This window comes from Uloborus diversus, chromosome 4, assembly GCF_026930045.1.
Source record: "Uloborus diversus isolate 005 chromosome 4, Udiv.v.3.1, whole genome shotgun sequence".
Classification (NCBI taxonomy): domain Eukaryota; kingdom Metazoa; phylum Arthropoda; class Arachnida; order Araneae; family Uloboridae; genus Uloborus; species Uloborus diversus.
In genome coordinates this window covers 46,066,239-46,093,587 of record NC_072734.1, presented here as the reverse complement: position 1 = coordinate 46,093,587, position 27,349 = coordinate 46,066,239, and the positions used below count along the sequence as shown (strand labels likewise).

At 30.7% G+C, this 27,349-nt stretch overlaps 1 protein-coding gene across 2 annotated transcripts; it reads left to right on the top strand.

The window, feature by feature from the left end:
- Positions 1 to 773: 773 nt before the first annotated feature.
- LOC129220033 (DNA repair protein RAD51 homolog 4-like) lies at positions 774 to 27,349 on the top strand. 2 transcript variants are annotated; one of them, XM_054854364.1, is made up of 9 exons: positions 774 to 1,004; positions 8,449 to 8,595; positions 9,910 to 10,028; positions 11,911 to 11,992; positions 19,790 to 19,918; positions 20,021 to 20,122; positions 23,734 to 23,895; positions 25,796 to 25,945; positions 27,164 to 27,349. In XM_054854364.1, the coding sequence occupies exons 2-9, from the start codon at positions 8,452 to 8,454 to the stop codon at positions 27,215 to 27,217; spliced, it is 942 nt and encodes a 313-aa protein (XP_054710339.1). In that variant the 5' UTR covers positions 774 to 1,004; positions 8,449 to 8,451; the 3' UTR covers positions 27,218 to 27,349. The 2 variants fall into 2 exon arrangements, with proteins under 2 accessions (XP_054710339.1, XP_054710340.1); XM_054854365.1 differs by lacking the exon at positions 25,796 to 25,945.

Sequence of the window (27,349 nt, the reverse complement as noted above, 5' to 3'; positions counted from 1 at the left end):
GCAGGTTGCTGCCACTTTTCATTTTATAAATACAATTAGTGGACTGAGGTTTTTTTTTTTTTTTTTTTTTTTTTTTAAGATCATGTTTACACGAATCAAAAGACAACTATCCTGTGAAGTACTGACTTCTGATGAAATTAATTGACAGAAAGTTCAGAAATTTGTTCTTATTTGGACCATTAACTCTTTCATTTTGAATAATTAAGAAGAAGAGTAACTGCGAGTCATGCGCATATCAGTCATTTTTTTGCACCAGTCAGCGCCAGTCCATCATTTGTTTCCAACAAGAGACGATGTTATAATATGGAAATCTGATAATGCATGTGGCATCCTTTGATGTTAGTTAAATGGCTGCTTCAACAAATCGTTCGGAAAGTAATCACAGAGAAAAAGTTCAAAAAGTATTCATTCAGAGGGATTACTCAGAAGGAACGAGCGTGAAGTTTCAAACGAAATTTCCCCCTGAGTTGGAAGGCCTGATAGATAGACATATCTTTGAACAAACCATTAACACTCTTAATAGGATATACGCTGAAGCAGAGAAAACCAGTACTACAACATTTTGTGAGGGATGTCTAGCATGTCTTACATCTTATGTTATATATTTATGCATAGAAACTCATTACGAGAAATGCTTGAAACGCATTTCTGCTTATCTCGATGACCAAAACGAAACAGTCTGGCTTCCCAAAGGCTTGCTTATTACAGATCCTATTGAACGTGGACTACGGGTCATCGAAATAGCAATATTGGTAGACCCATCTAATCGAGCGTGATAATTGACTTTTAAATATACGTATATATATTATTTCATCGTTTATTATTATCTGCATTTATTCATTTTAATTAAATCAACATAACAGGACTACTTTTGATGAATAATTAGTGCTGAACATTCTATAAGCCGATTGATTTTAATACTTGTAAATATTTTAACTTTTTTCCATAAACAAAATATTGTTTACCAGCCATTGAATGTCCCTTCATTTTCCAAATGTACCATAGTAAGTATACACTTAAAATTGATTCTCTCTATTACACTCTCTAAAAGCGTTTTAAAAACTGATGTTCAGGATTTTATATCTACATTATCTGAGAAAACAAGGGAATATTTTCAAATTTTAATGTTAATTATCATATCTATAAGTTGCTTTGTTGTTAAAACCCATGTTTGTATTTTTTCACCTATTTATTTTGCTTCCGAATGTATGTTTTGATTTTATTAATTGTTCCTTGAATATTTAATAATACTTGAGACCTTCGATTATGAACTAATAACTGCTTGATTTCTTGAACTACTCGGTACCTCTGCTCTTTCCCACTCTCTCACAATCAAGTAGGAATCCAATTGGTTTCATCCACAATTTCTGGTATTAGAGGGGAGCAATATGAGAGTAGATAGTTGCTGGTACTTTGGATGAGTGTATAAAACTATACCGGTACACAGACAATAATATTTGTCCTCTTAAGAGTTTGGCATCAAGTATAGTTGTATATGTACGCATGGTAGTTGGGCAGTTCTCAAAAGGTGGGAACAAAAAAGTTAACTTTGAACAATTTCAAAAAATTTCGAATTTAACATCAATTTTGATTTTATTCTATAGTATGCATACCTAGAACACAATATATGAACATGAAAAGACAGCAGGTATTTGTAAAAATTGTTAATTAGCAAATTAAATCAGCAATCTGTAGGTAACAGATTTTGGACATTGCTTTCCTGTAGGTAACGGATTTTGGACATCATCATAACGTAAGTTTCATCATTTTTGACAATTGTTAATCTGATTTTTAACTTTTCCAATGAAAATTTTATTTATTACTTTTTAAATTTTGCAATTTAATAATAAAGAGGATATTAATGAAATACTTGAATGGCTATACATGCTGCTCCTTGCATTTAATAAAGTTTTGGAATGATTTTGAAGAAATTGATGCAAAGTTAAAAAAAAGCTTCAAATTAAAAATAATACAATTGTAAAAAGTGACATCAGTTTTAATAATGAATATTTTTTCTAATGTCATAAGAATTAAAATGATGTCTAAAAAAATTATTGAAGAAAGAAATTCGTATTTCTATTTGGAGATCGTTAAATTATGTTTCCAATAGAAAGAAGAGAAAAAGAATTCTAAAATAATAAAAGCGGAAAAAAAAAAAAAAAAAAAAAAATGCTAGCGCAGGTGATAAATTCGCCAAAAGTGGTACAGCTGACGATAAACTACATTTGTCAGACTGGAATTCCCCTCTGGTAACCTTTAGCGTATCGTATACTGTGTTGTCGCCAATGTCGCCAGCGGAAGTTTGCTTGGCGATGTTAGCGCAAAATGGCTTTCGTTCGATCATAGAAAGCCATCTTACTACTGTAATTTATGCATTGTTCAATGTGTAACGTATTAATTATGCAAAATACCAATGGATTAAAAAAGATAACATTATAATAACCTTTTTTATTGAGGTTAGAAGACAGTGGATCATCAAAAATTATGAATAAACGGACAGAATTGTCGGCATCAAGATCGTAACGCCATTTGGACATCTCACATGTATGTTTAAGAAAAATCATTTTTCTTCTAAGATACTGCATAAAAGCTTATGAAAACACTTTTAAACAATTAAAAATTGATTCTGAGGATCGATAAATACCTTTAAAACAAAAACATCATATACTTAGTTCTCAAATAATAGCATTTTAAAGATCGCAACTTTTGGACATACATCAAATTTCAAAGTTACGTTTTTTTTAAATCGTTTACAAAGTAAATAATCTATCTTTATTTTTGTTATCTGTGTAAAATATTAACAAAAAGTTATTCAGTGTAAGATTCATACCTTTAATTTTTTTTTGAAACGTATGGAAATAATTTAAAAAAAAATTTTTTTAATGGTACATTTGCTCAGTTAACGTTTTGGTATGTCCAAAATTGTGCCTTTTAGCAAAGAAAATATTTTTTTAAGGGCATTTGAAGAGCATTTTTTCCATAATTTATGTCAATTCTTGTCTCTATACAGTATTATAGTTTAACTCAAAAATTTTTGAGTTAATTAAAATGAAAGTTATTTGGTGTTGAAGCTTCAAAGTTGAGGTCTGTGTTTGTTCCCACCTTTTGAGAACTGCCCAGTTGGCTTATGAACAGACTTGGATAAAATGAAAAGCTTTCTGCAAACACAAATCCTAACTGGAAAATTTTCTGCAAATAACTATTTTGCCTCATTCACGCTTTATTTATACAAAAATATAAAAAAAGGGGGAAGGGAGCTTTATTTGTTTTTATTTATTTATTGATTTATTTTGCAACAGCATATAGTTTATGCTTACTTTTCACTAACTGAAGAAAACTGCTGAAACTATTATTTTTTGCTCAATATCAATCATATGATCACTATTATTATTTTCATTTTACAGTGAAAAAGTTCATGTAGATCTGATAAAACATGAGCTACCTGCTTTTTACTTTTGATATTTGATTTTGTACACAAATCAACAAAACTACTTATTTGTTTGAAATTAAGTATTTCTGCAAAAATTAATACCATATTTTCTGCATCTTATCTGTTAAAAAAGTTTTAAATTAGTGCTCCCCCCTTCTCTCTCTACGCCAACTCATTGGAACTCAATTTACAGCGGGATCGGGATAGTTCCGTAGTCTGTATAAAGTTGTTTATTTTATGTTCTTGAATTTTCCTCTTATGCGATCCAGGCTGTGTAAAATAAACTATACAGTCATAGTAGGAGCGGTCTCGACTTGACTTGCAACCGTTTACTTTTTCTTCTTTTAAGTAATTAGCGTACTATAATCACGATTTCAAGAAGAAATAATTATTTTTTATATTAATTTTGCATAAGATTTAGAAGAAATAGAAATAAAATGTGGGGTTTTTAGAAAAAATTCTTCATTTTTTAAAATTTTTATTAACGTTAGTAGTGAAAAAATTTATGCATAGCCAGAAATTTTCTGCGAACGTCTTTCGCGCGTTCGTCTATATTATGCAAGACTGCTCATGAAGTGCCAAAATAGTACCAAGTAACTTCGTATGTTTTCAGATTTTGTCACCTGGTGGAGATATAGTAACTTGATGATTGAATCGTCTCAAAAGACTTCCTCAATATGGAAGTATAAAAAATTTGAAATGTCTAGGTATTATTCCAAAACAAACCTAGGAACTGATGTAGTATATCCCACCCTTGGCGACTTTTTCCTGTCGGCGCTAAGAAAGCATCGCCAAGAAAACTATGTATGACGACATATGTCATACATCATTCTTAGCGATGCTTTTTTAGCGCCAACAGGAAAAAATCAGATTAAAAATATGATCAATGCACTTCAGTACACAATATATGTATAAAAATAACATAAAAACACAACAAAAAACATCACGAATATACGCTTCAAAAATACCAGAAACTAGAAAGTTTTTGTACACAAAGAACAATGACTAGAAAGTTTTTAAAATGCTTAAATTGACAAATTACTATAACAGCTCACCAATGAAATATGAACCAATAGAAAAAAAAAGCTATTTTCCAACATGCATTTCATCGAACAAAAACTTTTCTCATATTCTGCTAAAAAAGAGCAAAGCGATTCAAATTGCGATATTTAAAGCGGAAAACATCCCCAAAATCAATAACTATTTCAGCCAAAAAAGCGCTTATTTACTCAAATTTTGACGTATGAAAAGTAGAAATGTTTCAACAGAACATCCTAAACATAAATAATAAAAGACTACCATACATTTTATTTGCTATCCAGACATGCTTTCAAAATACCTATTATCCCCAAAGCAGAATACTTGACGATGTTCTGCAACGTAAAATCATTTGACCACAATTGTTCTGCAAGTACTTCAAGCATTGCATACACAAGCAAATCAACGTGATCTTTTCCACAAATCGGGAGCCCTAAATCAAAATCCTTTCATACAGTTTTTTTTTTTTTTCAGTTTTTATAACTTCACCGCTGCTATGCATTTCTGTAGAACCTAAACCGATTGAAATTCTAGAAAAATATTTTACATGCTTTCTAAAATGCATAAAAAGAGCAAAGATACAAAATTTTCTAAAAATCTGAGCCCAGGTGTCAAACCACGTTCTTTTGGTTAATTTTACATGGCATAAAAGATAAATTAAAATAATGTTAATAAATAAATAAATTACTGAAATAATAAGTAAAACGAGTCGAATTAGGGTAGCAAATAATAAAACACTTCAAAACATTCTAAATAACTGAAATATTTTCAGGATGCAAAAGAATTGAATTCTCAAACAAGACACGCAATTTTCGTCGATGGACGTTGGCATGTATCCAAAACATGCGTTTATGGAGGCAATTGCAGCGGATGAAGGTCCATTGAGAAAAGAAAGAGAGAACCAAAAACGCTAGATAAATCAGAATCTTTTCAGATTTAAAATATGAAATTTCTGCAGAAGCTGCAGATTTTCTACAAATATTTTCCAGCTCAAGATAGAACTTTGCACAAATTCTGTAGATTTCTCTAAGCTCAAAGTAAATCTTAAGTTCTTGCAGATGACTTATAGAATTCAACATTTTTTGCGAGTTTTCCGCCGAATTGTTGTAATTTCCTAGACTTTTAGATTTTTTTCTAATTTAAAGAAATCTACAGAATTTGTGCAAAATTTTATCTTGAGTTGGAAGATATTTGCAGAAAAACTGCAGTTATTTACTGCAGAAATTTCACCGAAATCTGTAGAATTTCTGCAGAAAATTTGTCTGAGTTTTTCTCTCACATTTGAGCAGAATTGTTCTGCAGCTCAGGCATCTGTTCTGCTACGTACGTCGCAAATTTAGTAGTATTCTGCTTTGGGACCTATTATATTTTACATAAAATAACACCTTTATATTTTTATAAAATGCTGGAGTCGACTTATTTTCAGAAATTCAGTACCTAAAGGAGGCACGTTAATAGAATGTCTAAATAATTCTCAACATCGATAAGAATTAACTTTTAGATCAAAATAACCTTACTATTTTTGTAAAATTAATTTACATACAGTAAAAATAAAGTTAAAAACTACAAGAACCCCCCAAGGATTTGTAAAAACAAAGATTTCCGGAAGTGAGAGTTTTTTTTTTTTTTTTTTGAATTCTAAAATAAAGAACGTACCTTTTTATGGTATAAATCCTCACACTCAGTCTAAAAGAATACATCATATGACAATGGCACATTACAGATACACACCACGTTGGAGTTAACTTTTAATTAACATTCAAGTTTGAAGAAACTGGCATTTTCTAATGTTTTTACTTCAAAACACAACTTTACTGAATTTAAACTAACACAAAGTAAGCTTTCCTGTAAGGTATGTTGCACGAAACAACACGTATCTCTCCTGCGTGAAACCAAGTAAACAAGTTTGAACAGATCTAAGATTCCCTTCGGGTTACCAAACACAGGTTAGTTTTCGCCTGGGATGCCATGCTTAAAAAATTATCGCCTCATTGGCGAGAAAAATATTTCAATTTTGTGCAAAAAAATCGGATGTCGCCAAATGGGGTGGGGGTATATCACATCTGTATCCAAACCTAGTATTGTCTATGTACAATACATAGTTGTTAAAGATTAGAGACGTACCAAGTAGCACTTTGGCCGAGTGCTTGGCCTTTCACTACTCGGCCGAGTACAGAGTTACCGAGTATTCGCCCGAGTTACCGAGGACCAATTATGTTTTAAGAAGAACCACCGACACACATGTGATGAATTTTGAACTTATTGGGATAGTAGTATAGACCTCCTTGTATATATAATAGTTTTTAAAACTAAATTCCTGCTGAAATTTAACTACGCATTGTTTAAAAAACTTTGTTTATGTCAAAAATTTTACAAAAAAATTATTTTTAAAATTAAAACTTAAATAAATTAAAGATATGATTAGTCAAGTTGGAATTAAAACAAATTATACCAATCTGTTCTAGTTCTAGTCTGCCAAACATAAGTAATTTTTAAAAGCAAATAAAACAAATGTGCAGGAACACTGCAGACACGTGTTTCTGCGTTACAATGAATGTCTTTTTCAGTGCATAAAATGTGAGCTAAAGAATGTCGACAAAAAAAATTCAACAAAAAAATCATTTGCCAAATTCACGCTTTAAATCAATTATTTTTTTTTATACAATAACATAGTTTGCTTATTTTTCACCAACTGAAGAAAACATAGTATATGACTAAATACTGAAGTACAATATAGTATATTGTATTTCAGTACTTTGTCCTAAGTGCTGAAGAACAATAGTATATCGTTCAGTTACATTAGTGAGTAGATGCACTATTGACACCATAGGGCAATGTTTTTATGAAGTAAATTTATTATTGGTAACTTAGTAATGACTCATTCAATTTTTGTCCCATTTATTACTATTCTGCCCTATTTATTAAATATTTGTTAGACATTAAAAAATCAGTGTATTGCATTTTTATTTTACTTGAATTGATATGATGAAGACGAATACGAATAATTTATTAGTTTCTGCAGTGCACTGATATTTTTTCAGTCACAAGTAAGTGCCCTCCAATGAGGTAGTGGCACTCACATAATAGTTTTTTGAAAGTCCATTTCCAAAAATTGGCAAGTTTGGAATTTAATAGTACAATTCTCTTCGTGTATAACAAGGTCATGAAAATTTTTATGAAGTCATGAAAAAATCGTAGAAATTTTTTATCCAAACTGAGTATGAACCCTGTGCTGTCAGATCCTGGACTACTACCAAAAATGTCGACAGTTTTTTTTTTTTTGACGATTCTGGTAAATTTGGAGACTTTATTGTAAAAGAACCTTTTTTTAAAAATGATGTTTAATGTCTTTTCTCATTAGATGCATGTTCTTGTTTAGGCTCATATTTTATCATTTTCAAAAATTCAGAGTATCCCAAAACCGAACCAAAAATTTAAGTTCTGGGCCTCTCTGTGTGAAAGATCATGTGCAAACAAAAGCCTTTTCCGAACGTTGGCAGAAAATGTACTTTTTTAAAGCTCTTAATGGAAAATATATTGATGAACAAAGTTTATCTTATGATCATTCATGAAAAAAAATGCTTTAACAGCAACAAAGACAGCATACACATATTTTGGTGTTTTGAAGAACCCCTTTTTAAATGCAAGGAGAGACTGCTTCCTTGTGCTCACAGTTAAAAAATAGGTTAATTGTAAACTCAAACCACATATATTTTTGTAATGTTTATTGCTGTCTTGTACTTTCAACACTTTATTTTTTGACAATTTCTTGCTAGTCCTACAAAAAAAAAAAAAAAAACTTACATTGTGGTGTAAGGTAGGCAGTAGTGCATCACGATATAGAAATTCCTATATCGCTCAACCTTAATGAAATTAAATACTATTAATCTTCAGTTCAAAGTCTTACTCTATGGACTTGCATGAAAGTATTATAAAACAATTATTTCCCTTGTGTTTGTATTCTTACTTTTTCTTTTTAGGTAATGCCTCGCTTAGCTGAAGGTGTCTGTTCAAAATTAACTTCTGCAGTCATTGCTCGGTGTAAAACCTCGAAAATTTTTACTGTAGATGATTTCATTTTTCAGGACCCTGAATCATTATCAAAAGATATAAGTACACCTTATAAAGTAAGCCGTTTTTACTAGATACAGTTGCTTTAACTTTTTTCAAATCATTTACGACTGCAGATTGTATTTTCATTAAAAAAATTCATTAACTGAAATTTAAAATGTAAAGTTTGGATTGTTGTGTATATATAATGCTTAAAATATGGAGTAATTTTTGAGTTTCTGTGGTAATTTTTAATGTAAAATCAATTCATTACTAGGGATTTGAATGATTGGGGGGGGGAGGACAGAATTTTTGGAAAAAGGAGTTTCTTTTCTCGAAGATGATTTTTACCACTCTAGAAGAATAAAAAAAATTTTAATTTTTTTGGCACAAAATAATATGTTTCGAAATTTGCAATATTTTCATCCAATGTTTTTTTTTTCGTTGGAAAAGGATTTTGTGTTGAGGTATCTCGCATAAAAAACATTAACTTTGATAATACAAGCAGTAGAGAATAACTTAATTTCCTTATGCACAAAAACATTATTTACTTTTCTCATTAAAACTGTTATGCATACGCAAGACAGAATTAGTGTATCAAAATTATTAATTTGTGGTAAAAATTATAGAACTATTTATAAAAATTATGTCGTAAATCAGAATTTACAGTTGAGTAATGAATTAAGAAAGCTACTGGTTAATTTTCTAAATAGGTTCAACAGTTTGGTGTATATTTCTGTTAAAAAGAGAAAATGATATAAATTTCATATATTTTAGGTTCATTTTTTATGCTTTTTAAGAAAATATAACTAGTAAACAACATTTTAATTTCCAAAAAATCATTTTTTCTAATTGTTCCAGAAAAAACCTTGCACAGTGTTTTGCACAAAATGTAAAGTGACAACATGACATTTCTCCCCCCCCCCTTCCATAACTATTTAATTTACTATTTGATTTACACAAAATTTTATTTTGAGTTAGTCCTACCAACAAACACAAACTCAAAATAAAACTGCTAATCAAACAGTAAATTAAATATGTAGTCATGGCAAAAATAGTGTCGTGTTATGGACTTTACATTTTAAGAAACACTAAAATAGCCCCAGGTGGAAAAAAAACTAATTTTTTTCCACTGCCTCAAAAATTCTGGAAACTTTGGATCATTAATCGTTACTACTACTATTACAATTCTCTCTGTCCAGCTATATTCAAGTAATTCTAAATTCTCTTATTGTGGTTAATGCTTATAAAATTGTGTATATTTTCTATTTTGCTATTTTTTCTATTACTTTTATGCCATACATTGAAACTTTTTTCTTGTATTACTGTGAGATCCTTTCTAAAGATTAAGGCATGATTTATTTGTTTGTAATTTCTAAACTTAATTCTAGGATGTTTTACTCATTCGTGATGCCCTTCTGCTAAAATTTGCTCCAGTTTTGAGAAGAGCTGACAGTTTACTCTGTGAGGTGCTGGATACACTAGCTATTTTTGAAACTGGGAGTAAAAGGTTTGTTTTTCTTGATTTTTGCCATAGTTTCCTGCTTATTATCCATAGTGACATATAATCTGCAAGACCTAAAATCATTCTTAAGGAACGATAGATCTTCGAAAAATAATCCGTAGAGCATATAACCTGTGAATAATACGATTTAAAAAACAAATCTATTTTGATTTAACATACAACTTTAGCAGATAAATTTAAAATGTAAAGAGGTACTAATTTTTAAGGTATAATAAAAATTTATCTAAAAGATAATTATTTCTCCTTGAATAATCGTGATTATAGTACTCTACTTAGATAAAGACAGAGTAGAAAATGGTTTAAACTTGTGCAAAGAGAGACTGCTTCTTCCTTGACTGTAGGGTTGTTTATTTTATGCGACCTGAACTGTGTAAGAAAAAAAATCAAGCTCTGTAAAATAAACAACCTTACAAGTAACAAAACTGTACCGTGTTGTTACTAATACCACTTGGATCACTGAGCCCGAGTAGCAATTTAAGGCGGTGAGGGATAGTTTCCATTCCATTCCTACAAGAACCGTTTAGGTAGAATTAGCGCAGACAGCGCATGATAGATGAAAGCTCCAACTATCAAGATTTTGAACCAAACAACCCAACAACTGGTTTTTCACCCTCAGAAGTATTGATTCACATGCAGTACTTTATGACCAAGAAATCATCAGTGAACACAGGATCTTCGACCGGCTGGCATCGAACCCGGGACCTTACGGATCAGGCCAACTCTGCCCTGACTTTATTGTTGAATTCTGCTGTAAATTGAGGAGCAACACATTGGTGTTGGGAAAAGAAAAAACACAGATAATCTGCAGCAGGGTATAATACATGCCCCATTAATGTTCTTGTAGTCTGCCACTGTCTGATCAAAAAATTTAAAATCAACTGAAATATTTTAGACATATGTTACTAAAAGGTGGAAAAAAAATAAAGGAAATAATTTTTTGAAGTTTTTATTTACCATGTTTTTAAAATGAACTAAAGTATTTTCAAAAAGTGGTGGTAAGCTTTATATAAAGTTAAACCCGATATAGATTCAGAAATTCTTACAGATTGTCTGAAAATTTGTAATTGTGAGCTTTTAATAACTATCAAAATACTTGTTAGGTTTGAAAGGAAAATTTCAGGTCACATATCTATAAAATTTCAAGAATAGTTATCAGTCAGAAAATTACACACCAGTTTATATTATTTGCAGCAATATAAAATTCTTAGTTAAGTTGTGTGCATCAGTTATCCGTTGCACACACACAGATCCCATTCACAGGTTCACCTGCCCCCCCCCCCCCCCCCACCGGACAGTCCATAAGAAAATCTGCATATGTGTGGGATTTATATTAATATGAAACTTAGAGAAGTTTTTATGCTCTTTCTTTCTGGCTCATTTTCAAAACATTTTTGTTTCATTTTATTATTTGTCTTTTTTTTACCGGAAATGCTAAAAAAGTAAATTTGTTTCTAAAAGTAAACAAATGCAGTAGCAATATCTTGTGTTTTTAAATAGCTGTAAAAGATATTTGTGTTTAAATTGTTTTTAGTTTTATGTACTTCAGATGTTGCTGCACATAGCTTGAATATTATAAATTTCCAACTAAAAAATCTTTCATTTGTTGTAGTTTTTTTATTTTTATTGCTCATCAAATAGGAAAAAGGAATGGTAGGATTTTTGCAATAACTAAATTTAAGTAAGATAAAGTTTTTTTGTAGCAATAACACAATTTTTTAAATTCACTGCATGTAGGTGTATATATCTATTAAATTTATTAATTATTTAATGCTAATGATTGTTGAATTTGTTTGGAGTATGCTTATACGATTTCTTTCTTTTTTATGTGCTGAAGTTATACAAATGAACGTCTTTTTTTCTCCTTTAGAATCAATAATGCTTTACAAGGTGGAGTGTATACTGGTGAAGTTACTGAAATACATGGCCCACCTGGCTCTGGAAAAACACAGGTTAACATCTTAATTTTATTTTTAATTAGGAAGCATGAAATGCAATTTATAATTTGTGAAAAAAATAATTCATTTTCAAATGTTTGAAAGCCTTAAAAAATGTTGAAAGGGAACTATGGTCCCTTTTTTTGCGAAGTTTCTCTGGTTCTATTTGTGCACTCAAAAACATCTCTCCCCCCCCCCCCCCCCCAGAAAAATCCTATTATTTAGGGGGGTGAAAAACTGGGAGTCAAATTTAGTACATTGGTGGCATAAACTTCTAAATTTAGTACATTTAAGGCTTCCAGAAAGTTAACTTTCCCATTTGCAAACTCATTTGATAAAAATCTTATTTTTGGCAACCATCGTCAACATTAAGCTTATGCTTTGTCGAAAATTGCGTGTATAGTAGAGTGGGCCGAAAAAAGGAAGTTTTTGATAAGAAACTTCTAATAGCAAAAAAAAAAGTTGTGTATTGCCATCCTAAACATGCAAAAAATAATTTAAAAAAATAATATTTATGTCTTCAGATCCCACATTGGCAGCAAAGTTTGAAAAAAATGGTCAATTTTCAAATGTTTTTGTAAAATTCCAAATATTCAAAATTTTTGTTCTAATCCCATTTAAATGCTTCCTTTTAATGGTGTTTTAATATATCTTTTAAAATATTTACATTCCTTTACAGTTTTTAGTTTGCACATAAAACACAAAGTTACGTGAAATCAACCAAAAATCGACTTTTTTAGCTTATTTTGTATATTGCAGTATTTCTTCTTTTAGATCCCAGTTATATATTTTTGTACAGTAAATATGCACTATGCAAGCATTTTGCTGGAACTGCAATTATGTTACGTTGTATTAACAACCCAGAACCCACCCCAAGTTGGTGGTGCACTTTATGTTCCACCCAGCACTTCCCAAGATGAATTGTTATTGACAGTACCCTTAAATATTGTAAAGTAAATTACAATCATAATAACTATTTGGTTAACAAATTTCTATGTTTTGATCAAGTTTTGAAGTTGGACTTGTGACTCAATTTTTGAATTGAGGATAACGAGCATAAAGGTTTCCACATTAATCCATATCTTGTTTTATCCCAAAACACCCTACCTATTGACACACTAGCCAGTTTAAAAACCCATTCTACATCCAGAGTGTAAAAGAGGAACATTTACTGATTTATGGGTAAAGCATCAACTGTTTTTGTAAAATTAAATATTATTAATTTTGAAAGAACTCGGTTGGAAGAAATAGAAGTTTTAGAAACTGACTTAAAAAGCGAGCAAAAGTATTTGATGGATATTGTTAACGTAATACAGAAAGGAAAATTTGACTTTGATCTCTCTCCCGAAGAACTGAAACGTTTCAGTCATTAACTTTCGTTAACCTGTGCTAACGGAGTGCTGGGGCTGCATAATATTTAAACTAAACTACTAGTGGAATGAAGGCACTCATAAATAATATCTTAAAAAATTATGCTTCTATGGTTTGATATAATTAAAATTTTAAAGAAAAGAACAAACTTCCGTGAAAAATGGACCTGTACACTTATTTAAAGTTACAAAATCTACAAGTCAGTTATGTGATAATCTTCCAAACCTCGTGGATCGAGTGATTCAAAGAAATGCTTACTTTGTTATTTTTGAGAAATTGCTATATGTCATGGCAATGCACTAAAGGCGAAATATAAAGGAGTTGGATTACAGTAGAGTATCTAAACAAGGCAAAAGACTACCAATCAAGAAACACTTCTATAGCTATAAGAGAATTTATTCTATCAATATTGAGATTTGAAGCTTCAAACTACAGCAATTAGTTGACAGGTTGTTTATTTCCTCCGCTTCAGTGATGATGTGAAAAACAAGTATATTTTATCCTATATAACTAACTTTCAACTATACATTTGCTTAAGTATGTATTCTTAAAATTCCCATATCCACACGGGCAGTGGAATGGATTGTGGAACTGTTCAGTGAACCTGCAGAAATTATTTTGTGGTATTAGACAGAAGAGATGGATTTATATGAAAGAAAACCTTTATATTTTTCAAACATCAGTGCCAAAACGGAGTCGTAAGTCCATTTTCACACTTTAATCGAAATGTAGAATACTGTTTAAAACCATATAGTTATTGTGTAAGTTACTTTGCAAATGTATAAGTCTTGTTAATAAGTCCAGTCTTCTTGGGAATTGCAGGGTGGAACACAAAGTGCAACCACCCACTTAGAGTGGATTCTGGGCTGTTAATGCAACACAATATAATTGCAGTCCCAGCAAAGAGCTGTACAGTACACATTCACTGAAAAAAAATACATATCTGGGATCTGAAAGAGGAAATACTGCAATATATAAAAGAAGCTAAAAATGTCGATTTTTGGTTGATTTCTCGTAACTTTTCAGCTAATGGGCAGACTAAAAACTGTAAAGGCATGTAAATATTTTCAATGACATATTAAAAGACAGTTAAAAGGAAGAATTTAAATTGGATTAGAACAAAAATTTTGAGCATATGGATTTTTATGAAAAATATTTGAAAATTGACCAATTTTTACCCTTTTTTTCAAACTTTGCTGCCAATGCGCAAACTGAAGACTTAAATATTAATTTTTTTTAAATTATTTTTCCCATGTTTAGTATGGCAATTCACAACGTTTTTTTTTTTGCTATTAGCAGTTGCTTCTCGAAAATATCCTTTTTTCGGCCCACCCAGTCAATGAAGGTAAAATATAGGCTTTGTCACAACAAATTTAGGAAAAGCTGAATTTTTCCAGGATGTTAGCGCACCAAGTATAGACTAAAAATAACATGAAGTCCCAACCCCCTCACCTCTTGCTTTCCTCCTCACACCCTCCGAAACATTGCAAGAGCAGTGCAAAGATTCTAACATTTTCGCATCACAACTAATTAAGAGAAAGCTGAATTTTTGCAGTTTGTTGATGCTTAAAGTATATACTAAAAAACACAAAGACCCGACCTCCAACCCACTTGCTTCCTCCCCCACCCCTTCCGAAACATTGCAAGAGCAGTACTATGATTACTTGCTTTTCGTGTTGCAACTAATGAGGGGAAAGCTGAATTTTTGCAGGATGTTAGTGCTTCAAGTATACACTAAAAAACGAAGTCCCAACCTACCCCTCTTGATCCCCTTGCCCCCTAAGCCTTCCGATACATTGCAAAAGCAGTACTATGATTATACGCTTACAGCTCAAAAATTGATGTTACCAGAGAGCTCCTTTTTTTATTTCACTCCTAATAATATCATAAACCAGTGTACCCAACCTACGGTCTGCAGGACACATTCGTCCCTCGAAGCTGCTCCGTGCGGCCCGTTGTTTTGTTAACTGTAACAACTCGAAGAGTGCGATTAATGACGATGTTACAAATTAGGAGCCAAATATTTAGAAATAAGTTTCTGCAAAACAGGTTGCATTTAACAAAAGAAGCATCAAGTAATGAAAACAACAATTATTGATTTTTAAATTTCTTTCTTTTTCCGTATTTTCCCATTTCATTTAGAAAAGAGTAAAATATTTTGAAATTGTGTATTTGCTCTAGCCCACGAGAACGACTTTAGTATGATCTGCGGCCCTCGGGATGAAAATGTTGGGGACCATTTTTATAAACAAATTATATTACATACACTTTTTACATAGATAGCTCAGTTTCACCATTTTAATAACTTAATCATATACAGAAAACTCACTGCAAAAAGTAACTTCAACAAATTATAGCTTTTTATCTTTATGTCTTGGGAAGAAATGTTTGGACAAATTTTATAGATAATTATTATATGTATGGATAATTTAAGTATAGCCATTTAGTTGAAATGGAGCAACAATATAATGACGTGCACTTTAAGTTTTACTACCATAATACATTTTTTTTGTTACAAAAGTTTATAGTTCGTTTGTGTCGCCGATAGTCTTTAAAATAATGTCAATGTTTGGCTAACTATTCAAGCCTTGCATTAAATACATCAGGAATAGTGTATTTCAACTGATATTTCCTCGCAGCGGATATTATTAATGTTTACTATTACTTTTGGTTATTATTTTTTAGTCTTTTACTGGGGTCATCTTCTAATAGTTCGTTGCACTCAAAAAAAAAAAAAAGGCATCAATTTATTATAACTATAATTTTTCTTTTATAAGGGGTCATTTAACAGTTTGTTGGCTTGGTCCGAAAATATTGTTACAGTGCATTCCACCACAGTGTCCACACATGAACGTGCAATCAAACCCAGCTTTACAACAGCTACAGTTTGTAAACTTCAATGTTTTACAATTGCAAGATTATAAGTAGAAAAAGTTCATTTGAAGCAGGGGTAATTGTCATGTGCTTAGGAATTAGTCTGTTGCCTGAAGTATATTGACAACTCAACTCTTCTAGGGGAAAGTTCAAAACCTAAAAAAGTTTGAAACTGGTGGTAAACCCTAAAAAGATATTGACAAACGGCGTCTGAAGTTGGTGGATGTTTTGCTAAATCGAAATTTGACTTTAGGGACATTTTTGCTATTACTTGCTTATACACAAACTTTTATTCAAACTTGGTTAGGTTTTAAACTTCCAGCTGAAGAAGGGGGTTGGCAATATACTTCAAGCAACTGACTGATACCTAAGCCCATCACAATTACCCCTGCTCCAAAGGAAACTTCTTCTACTAATAATCTTGCAATTGTAAAAAATTGACTGTTACAAACTGTAGCTGTTGTAAAGCTGGGTTTTATTGCACGTCTATATGTGGACACTGCAGAGGAATGCACTGTAACAATATTTTCGGACCAACATTATTCTGTAGACTATCAGCAACACAAACGAGCAAAAATCTTTTGTAACAAAATATTGCAGTTTGGTTGTAAAACCTTAAAGTGAACACAATTACAATGTTGCTCCATTTCAACTAAATGACTATTGTAGATCATCATTGTATTATTATCTATAAGTTTTGTTCAACCATTCTTCCCAAGAGGTAATGATAAAAAGCTATTGCTTGTTGAATTTACTTTTTGTTTTTGTAGTCAGTTTTCTATATGTGATTAAGTTAGTAAAATGGTGAAACTGAGCTATCTACATAAAAAAGGTATGTAACATAATTTGTTTATAACAATGGTCCTCAATCTTTTTTTTCCCCAAGGGCCACAGATCAAACTAAACTTGTTCTAGCGGGCTGGAGCATATATGAAGTTTTAAAATGTTACACTCTTTTCTTAATGACATGGGAAAATACAAAAAAGGAATTAAAATTGCAAACAAATTTTTGTTATCATTACTTGATGCTTCTTTTGTTAAATGCAACCTGTTTTTCATAAACCAATTTCTAAATATTTGGCTCTAACTTTGAAACATTGTCATTAACCGTGCTCTTTGAGTTGTAGCATTTCACAAAACAGCGGGTCACATGAATCACCTTCACGGGCAGGATGTGTCCTGCAGGCCAGATGTTGGGTGCCACTGGTTTATAATATTGTTAGGAGTGAAATAAAAAAAGAACTCCCCGGTAACATCATTAATTTTTGAGCTGTAAGCGTATAATCATAGTACTGTTCTTGCAATGTTTCGGAAGGGTAGGGAGGGGGGCGTGGGGATCAAGAGAGGTGGGAATCCAGACCTTTTTTTAGTGCATACTTCAAGTACTAACATCCTGAAAAAAATCAGCTTTCTTTTAAATATCTGTGACACGAAAAGCATATAATTATAGTACTGCTCTTGCAATGTTTTGGAGGTGGTGGGGAAAAAAGCAAGAGGGGTGGGGGTCAGGATTTTGTGTATTTTTAGTGTATATTTTATGTGCTAACATCATGCAAAAATTCAGCTTTCCCTAAATTAGTTGCAACATGAAACCTTTATTGCCTGGGCTACTAGTGTTTGAGATTTCAGTCTTTTTACATCCTGTAAATTTTTAATTATTTCAAAGCTGTTTCAACATGTGCATCCTTAAATCTGCTTGCTTTTTTATTTTTTAAACAGTTTATTTAATATTTTAAAATTTTATTTGATTTATTAAGTTATTGACTGCAGCATTCAGTGCTGTATCTAAGTAGAGTAAATGAAAGACTTACATTCCTGTGTAAACAATGTACTACTCTGAAAGAAGCATAATTTAAAATTTCATGGGAAAACTGATTGGAAGAGCTTGTGAAATGTGAAGACCTAAATTTATATTTGAAGGAAATAGCAATTAATGATAATAATTCAAAACTAATTAATGACATTTACTTTATATTAACATTTGCATACAGCTCTGCAACTTATGTAGAGCTGAATTCAGTTATTCTTTCCTTGACATAATGAACCAAATCTGTTAAATGACATGATATTGTACCAGACAATCATGAACATTACATCAACTCTAGTTTTGCTCAGTGTCGCTAAGTCCAGTTCCAAATGCTTAAACTATGTCGGTATGTGAAGCATTGAGGGGTGTTCCTCACTTTCTTCATGATCCTTTTCATTTCCGCTCACTATTGTGAAGATACTCGCCGAGTAGCCCTTGATGACCATTGTCATCGATTCTAATCAATGATTATATCTTGAAGGCAATTTTAACAACGAGCTCACACTGAGGAATGCCTGGGGTCAATCCAGGTTTTTGTTTTAAGGTCCACATTTTATGAACATTTTTCTTTTTGTTCAAAAAAAAAAAACTTTTTTTTTTAATTGTATTTGTTGCAGAAATAAGGACAAAATTTAAAATTTATTTTTCACTGAGAGTATGGATAATGAATTCATTGTAAAGTGACTATGTTTTCATATTTAAATGTTTTCATTATTTTCTGCAGTAGTATGATAGGGGTGGCATTCTTATATCAAAACTGGTTTAACTCTCAAAAATAAGTTGATGCTAAAGAAAAATCATAAAGAAATTTTAAGCGTAAGAAATTTTTCAGCATATTGTCAATTAACATTAAATGTATGCTAGTAATTGCTATAATTTCAAAGGTAACTTTATTTGATTGGCTTCTTTAATATTAGTTAAATGCTATATAAGGGTCAAGAATATAATTTAATCAAAACAGGGTGTACATTAAGTATAATCAGTGTTATACTTAATTGATTATAATTAAGGCTTAGTGGTTTTTAGACATATTTTGAACCAAATTTCATTTTAACACCCAGTAAGTGCCAAATTTGACGGCTTAAAATTGATGCAAAGAAATAGAAAGTAATTTTTCTTAAGTTGAGATGTTTTAAAATAGAAAATTGCCGTCAAGGTATGACGAATGAAAATTGCTTCTACATTTAAATAAAGCCATTGTCTGTTTGGTGATGATTTGATACTTGAAATTGTAACCATAACTCCATTGGATTAACCCTAAACTCCAGTAGGTAGCATTCATTGTTGACCATTCTTTCGTTTTTTCATTCCCCTAAAATTGAGTCTTACCAGTAAAACAGTTAAGTTACCGGATCAAGTACAGCCTTGTCACAATAAAGCCTTTCCCTGCATGTTAAACATTACCAAAACATATTATCATGCCATAGCGTGAGTTTCATTATTGAAACTCTCATGTTACTCGATCATATATATGAGAATTACTACACAATAGATTTTAAAGCAACAGTAATAACAAAAACAATTTTTATTGGTAATACGTTACTATGTTGCTCAGTAATGAAAAAAAGTGACTAAAGATTTGACTATTGTACTAAAAATTTCATCAGCGCATTATTTCAAGTACTGATTAAAATGTTACAAAAATTGTAGAACTAGAGGGTTTTGACCAGACAGTTTACACCATGATTAGAACTGGTTCAAAAATCTACCACCCCTGGTGTATAGTATTTCCTTTTATAAAACTATTATTTTATTTTTAGTTCTGCTTGGATGTAATTTCTAACTTGCTTATTGAAACTTCCTGTACTGTGCTGTATATGGATTCAAACTGTACCTTTTCAGCTGGAAGAGTTGAAGAAATTCTACTGCAAAAATCAGATGGATGCACTGTAAGAAATTATTATTACTATTGGTTAGCTTGAAAGCACTTTGAATTAGTTTTTTTTTTGGTTGTTATTCAAGAAAACATTTTATGTTTTGTCTTTTTATAGGTATTAAATGAAAAACTTCAAAGGATAAAAGTTATAAATATGTATGATGTTTATAATTTCCTTGATATTCTATATTATGTCGAAAAAGAGCTCCAGAAGAAGGTAAACATTCAAAATTTGATTGTATTTTGTAAACCTTAGATTCATTCTTGAATTTTTTAAATGCATTAAACGTTGAATTGTATTATGCAAATTCTTGTGAAAAAATTTTGTGTAGTGCAAAAATTTGTCCTACTATATCCAGTTTTTTTAGCTGAGTTTTGCACTTGTTATTATTTTTTTTCTTTGTAAAATGACATTTAATCACTCAATCTACTCTTTTTAATGTTATGAATTTTGTAGTAAAGTTTTTTATGGATTGTAATATAAAATACTTATGTACAAATGGCCAAAACCAAACCAAACAATGTATGAACCAAAATATAAATTTTCCTTTTGGATTATGATTTTAATTCAGTAATTTCGATTAAGGAAATGTGTCATTTAGTTATGTGTATTTTTTACTCCTGTAGCCTTTTAACTCATTAGTTAACCATAACCAGTTCATAACTTTCTCTCGGGACCTTGAAGTAACAATTAAAGCAAATTTAGTTTTTTTCCCCCCATTTAATTACAAGCAAGTTGCTTTGATAATCTAGCAAAGATATTCTGTGTTTTTTTATTTATAATAATTTATTTCTTTGGTATGAAATTCTAATATAAGTGTTCACATTAATGCTTGAGCTTTTTACTCATGCTGTAAAATCATTCTAATTCTTAAAAGTGACTTGAAATTTTAAAATTAGTCAATGAAAAATTGACAGATCTCTGCATTGATCAAGAAAATGTTGGCATGTGACTCCCATTGGTCACAGGGTTCGTACGCTCCTTCGAAACTCCTCCAATACTCCTTCATTTATGAAATTTTTTTGAAGGGCCCTTCAAACTCCTTCATTTTGGTTTTAACTCCATCAAAACTCCTTCTTTTTTTTAGTTCGACTACATAATCTTCCTCTATAACAGAAATTTAAAATACCTCGATTGACAACTAACTTCGTCAAGAAGGCGATTTTAATGTAGTAATTTCATGGTTTTATTTTTCACGATTTACAAATTGATCATAGTTGATTCATAAAAGTTGAAGGTGAGAATTTTATTAGAAGACGAAGACATTTTATAAGTGAAGTAAAACATGCTTAAATGGTGCTTGGCTATTTTTTCAAGTTTTATGATTATTGTTTTTTTCTCCACCACACTCTCAGCAGCAAACGTCAAGTTGTCTAATTATTATTTAAATATTTAAAACTACATAAGTAAATGTACTACATTGAGTGATTGCGTTAAAAAACACAATTGTTTAGTTAATTGCAGTTATGATATTGTAAAAAGGGTCATCCACAAGTGATGTCATACTTTGAGGTGGAGACGGGCTCATGAAATTGTGACGAGGGGAAGAGAGAGGGTAACAAAAAGTGACATCACACAGTTATTGTAACAATATTTTTGTAAAAAATATGACGTGACAAGAGAAGAAGTTTGGGGTGAAGTGTGACACTTTGATAAAGGATGGTCAAAATATATTGAAAAAAAGTGTGACATCATTTAATGACGCTCCATTAGTACTCCTTCAAAATCTCATTTTACTCCTTCAAAACTTCTTCATTTTATTTCTGAAATTGAGTACGAACCCTGAGTCAGTATAAAACTTAGACAATTGTACTCTGGATAAAATCCAGACTTTCAAGATTTCGCAGTAAGAAAGTTTCAAAATATCCTCCTTTTTTTGAGAGTGGCTTCACCATTCATGTTTGGAATATTTCCTCTCTGAAATAAAGTGTAATAATTGTAGCAGTAGTTTTTACATGTATGTTTTTATCAGTAGTTTTTTAGGAGATGCACTATGTGACCAAAAGTATTGGGACACTTTCAAAAATTCACATTTTTACGGATTTCTCGAGAAATAAGACCCAATTGCTCTGTAATTTTTTTTCACATAAAAGGTATACTCCAGTTGTCATTTTCCAGTAAAAATTAAGTCTACTATTCATTTAGGGGACCAGCAACTAATTGAGGAAACAAAAGTTCTTGATCATTTTTCATTGTAAATAGCTAGGAATTAGCTATAAATTTCAGAAATAAGTTAAAAAACAATTACGAATTTACTTTTATATTTTCATGAAAGTATCTCTTCTACATACGGAGATATGAGCATTTTTTAAAAATACAATTTTTTTTGGAGGTTTTCGTCTCAGAGCAGAGTTCCGTCAAAGGTTACCAAAACTTTCAGAATATTTGACAGCATATTAGAGAAACATAATAATAAAATTTGAAGTTAGAATATTGAAAATTTAATGAAATATGATTGTTTAAAGCAATTAATTTTTCACTGTGCATCCGCAAAAGATAGCAATTTATAGATTTCATAATCCAAAGCTCAGATATATCCTACAACTCAAAAAAAAAATTCCACTTCAATATCTTTAAAATTTAAAAACCTAATGAGCCAAATTTTCTATAATTCTTGGATTGGCGACGAATGGTGAGGAGTCTTTCGCAAACTGGTAACACTTTCCTGTTATCGTTTCAGAGTGATTCATGATAAGAACGGATTATTTGCGAACGATCCCTCACGGTTCGTGGGTCTAGCTAAAAATTATTAAAATTTGGCTCATTAGATTGCTGATAACTTTTTACATTTTAAAAATGTCAAGATAGAATTTTTTTATGAGTTGTAGAATGTATCTGGGCTTTCGAATGTGATAGGGAAGGTTGTAAATTGCTATCTTTGGCACATGCGCAGAGAAAAATTAATTGCTTTAAACGTTCATATTTCATCGAATTTTCAATATTTTTACTTTAAATTTTATTATTATGTTTCTCTAATATGCTGTCAAATATTCTGAAAGTTAAGTAACGTTTGACGGAAAAACTCAGCGTGATGTGAGCCGAAAAACCTTCAAAAACAAATTTGCTTTTTGAAAGAAATGCTTATGTGTCCATGGTTATAAAAGATACTTTCACGAAAATATAAAAATCAATTCCAGATAGTTTTTTAACTTATTTCTGAAATTAATAGCTTATTCCCAGCTATTTATAATGAAAAATGATTAAAAACCCTTTTTTTGTTTGCTCAATTTGTTGCTCGTCTCCTAAATGAATTGTAGACTTAATTTTTGTTGGAAAATGACAGCTAGAGTATACCTTTTGTGTGAAAAAAATTACAAAGTAATTGATCTTTTATTTCTTTAGAAATCTGTAAAAATGTGAATTTTTGAAAGTGTCTTAATACTTTTGGTCATAATAGTGTAAATACATAACCTAGTGACATCTAGATCATTTTAGGTTTGGAAGTTAAATTTGTTTTGTAACATTCTACAAAGTATGCTTTGTATTTCCAATTAATATTTCGAATGACTTGAAATATTTCTTGGTTCTACAAAGGTTAAATCTTAGTAAATAAACCATTAATTTAATCGACTGTGATTGATTCTTTCACCTCTTTTCTTTTTGTGCCGAATAACTCGGTCTTTAATAATCTTGTTATCTATTAGTGATTAAAAAAAGTTTTACTCTGTATTCAGTGTTAAAATGACCACGTTAATATTATTCCCTGTCACATTGCTTGAAAATTTGTTAAAAACTTTCATGTATGACATTGAACTTCCTTTGCTTCGAAAAAAAACTCTTCAATAATATTTAAATTGGATCGTGTGATTTGGATTTGCATTTTATAGGAAAACTTCTACTATAAGAACTTGAAACTTGTAATTATTGACTCCATTACCCATATACTTGCACCATGTTTTGGAGGATCCTTTTTGGATGGAGGAGGAATGATAAGCATTGTTTCAGAACTGTTTAATATAATTTGCTCCAAATATACCTTGTCCATAATGGTAAGTTTTCGTATTTTCATCATATTTGCTTTTAAATATTTGTTTCAAATGTGGTGAGGTCCGTAGTTTTCACTCTGCATGCCTATGCTACCCTGATTAACTTGAAATTCCTTACTCCCCCCCCCCCAGGCCTTGAAGCGCATGGCAAACGTGCCAACTGTCCCGGGAGATACCTGTGTTCTGCCCCTTTCTCTTTTTTACATTTCAGTATCGATTCCTCCCGCTTTTCTTTAGATTTTTATTTTATTATCATTTTCTCCTAATCTATCGAGATTTTCAGCTGTAAAAGGAAATTCTTTCTTCTTATCCTTTAAAAGATAGCACTGCCATAGCTTCTCAACTCTTCCAAGACCTGACACCACCATTAATCTTCACAGTATATCACATGCATGTGATAAAAAAAATGCTTACATGTTTTTAGTGCACTGTGTGTGGGCAGCAATCTCTTTTTGCATCTGCTTCTGGTTTGTCCTTTTTCTGATAATTTCCTTTCTGATAATCCCCCCCCCCCCTCCTCCACCAAAAAAAATGCATTTGAAATAGTAGTTTAATGTTCTACTTGAAATGTACTGCTGTAGAAAATTCTTGGACTTTTTTTTTTGTTAAGCACAGTATAACCCCAATTCAATGATTGTCAAGGGACTGGAAAAAGGTATCGTTAATAGAAAATCGTTTTATTGGGTATTGTTAAATCAAAATTATATTGTATTTTATTTACTTTCTTGTGTATGTGGCAGGTTTTTTTTTTTTTTTTTTTGCAGCTTGGGCTACATATTTTTTAACTTATTAACATAATTAAAATCATAGTTTAAGTTACGTAAGACATAGTTCTAATGAATGAATGAATGTTTGATAAAGCATATTATGTCACTTGTTTGCTATAAGAATTTTTTTGGAACTCTGAGATGGAATCAAATTTATATATTCAATTGGTTTACTTTGAACTGGAATTGTGTAATAAAACCATATTTTCTCCTCAAGTAATGTCGTTTAAAATCTCATTTTCTTTCTCTCTTGAAACTTTGACCTTCATTTCTTATTTTTTCATGTTGTGAGGTTGTCCCCTAAGTAAATCAAGATGCTTTACAAGATATACTTTTCTTGCTGAAGTTAGGCATTTATTTTTAATTTCAGCAACATTGTTTTTCGCAAACATTTAATAAGCAAATAGAAGCTTTGTTTTGATTAATTTAATGTTACACTTTAAAACCCAAGTCTTTCACGTACTGATAAATTTCCAAATGCTATTTTTGAAGTGCGCAAAATTTGTGGTGATTTTCAATTTTGAAGAGCTGTACCATGTAAAAAGCATTAGTTCTAACAGAGAAGCATTTCTTTCTGTGTTCGGGATAACAGACAGGCCAAAATATTACCAAGATCGTAATGTGGTCATGGCAATTTTTGACAACTCTTGGTGCCACAGAATACCATTCCAAATGTTCTGTAAAAATGGGAAAATTTTACCAAATGAATAAAATAAGTCATAAAGAACTGCTTAAAGTTCCGTTAAAATTTAGAAAAGTCTTCTAAATAAATTTTAAGAAAAAGTTCCATAATATATTTTAAAATACAAATTAAGTACTTTAAATTAAATGAAATGTTGGCTTTTCAAGACTATCACACTTATATATTACACACTTAGTTATTTGCACACTTACTATCCAGTACATTGCAATATATTGTAATTTTTTTCAACCTTTTACTTATAAGATCTTCAGATACAGTAGCAATTAAATCACATAATAATAATAATAAATAAATAAAATAAAATTAGTATTTTTACACATTGAGAGAATCTATGCCAGGTTCAAATTAATATTTTTAATTGAATTTATCTTTTTTTATTTGAAAGTTATTGATTGGATTTATCCTGCATTTTAATTTTAGTTTTTTGTGTCAGGTTTGCAATAATACTGTCCAAAGTAATGGTTTCATAATAAAGCCCGCTTTAGGAGCATCTTGGAAGCATGTGCCATCAGTCTCACTTTGTATCCAAAACATAAGTGATACAGAGAGGCGTAAATTGAGTGCTGTAAAAAGCTGTAGAACTGTGAGTTATGTGTTTATTTATATATTTTATTAATGTATATTTTTATTGATTTTATTTTTTTTTTAAATTAGTTTCTGATAGCTTTTAATTTTTCATATTCACATCTGCCATCGCGAAGGTTTTCTGAGAGTTCTGTCCCTCTCAGAGCCTTTCTTTATGTCAACTACTAAATTAATGGAAACAAAATAAAGTGAAAAAATAACATTTCATAACCTGATATCATAAATAACCTTTCAGAGTTCCCCCTGCTCTTTACAAATAGCTATAATACGGCTCTAGTAAGTTGATATATGATCTTACCCATGTTTATATCTTTTGGTGTAAATCTGAATGTGAACAAGTTTGCAAAATTACTGCAAAAGTAACCCAGCTCAGTATAGCTCACATTGCCCTTTCCTTGAAACCCCCACACTATAAGCTGTGTCACCTTGGTTTCTTTACACAATGATAGTAATATAAAAACAATGGAAAACGTTGAACACAAAACTGATGGACCGAAAAAAAAATTCATGTTGAACAAATATTGTATTAAAAGTTTTTTATTAAAGTGTACAGTTTACTGTTTGGATCACTGTATCATTTCTTGTTAATTGATTTTTCATGTTAAGCATTTTTGTGTTGAAACGTATTTCACTGTATGTTGTTTTGAAAATGATTGATTCTCTATTTTGAAATTATGTACATTTTGTAAATTATAACAGCCCACCTTACATTCCCAGACATAATTGTGATTAAATATGATCTTAGGTATGCCTATAATGTAGCATTGAAGTATATATTAATGTTTCTATGGTTGAACCAACACCATTATTTATCACTTCTTGATATAGTACCCCACAGTGTGATTTAACTAATTATGTTATCATTTTAGAGGAAAAATAAACAAAAAAAATGGGCTGCAAGTATATTAAAATATAAATATAAGTTAATTACGAAGAACAATGTTAGACGTAATTTTTGAAATGATGAAATGTGAGAATTTCAAACATGTTTCCAAGTAGATAGAAATATTTTCTTTGTGTGGAAAGTGAATTGAATGGATGTGTTCCAAAAAAAAAAAATCCAGATTTTTTGTTTTTGATAACTTTTAGTAAGGTTTCGAAACATTTTTGATCAAAAAGTGAGGGCTATGCAAAATACGTTATTATTGTTATTATATTGCTGCTTATTTTGTCTATTTAGTAATGTTAATCTTATGTTTTATGTTTCCTTTTTTAGGGACTTTTTAAGGATGTTCCATTTTGTATTGGAAAATGTGGAATAAGTAATTAATACTTAAGCATGCAGAACTATTCTCCATCAAAATTTTTTTAGCTATCAATTGATGTATTTTTATTTTATTTATAAATTGCTTCTGTGCATCTGTTATGTGTATTGATATTTTATGAATAATAAAAGCTTTTG

Coding starts and splice junctions, on each gene's coding strand:
- LOC129220033 (XM_054854364.1), top strand. CDS start 8,452: ATGCCTCGCTTAGCTGAAGGTGTCTGTTCAAAATTAACTTCTGCAGTC. Junction 19,919..20,020: donor AAAAATCAGATGGATGCACT/GTAAGAAATTAT, acceptor GTCTTTTTATAG/GTATTAAATGAAAAACTTCA. Junction 23,896..25,795: donor AATATACCTTGTCCATAATG/GTAAGTTTTCGT, acceptor TTTTTGTGTCAG/GTTTGCAATAATACTGTCCA.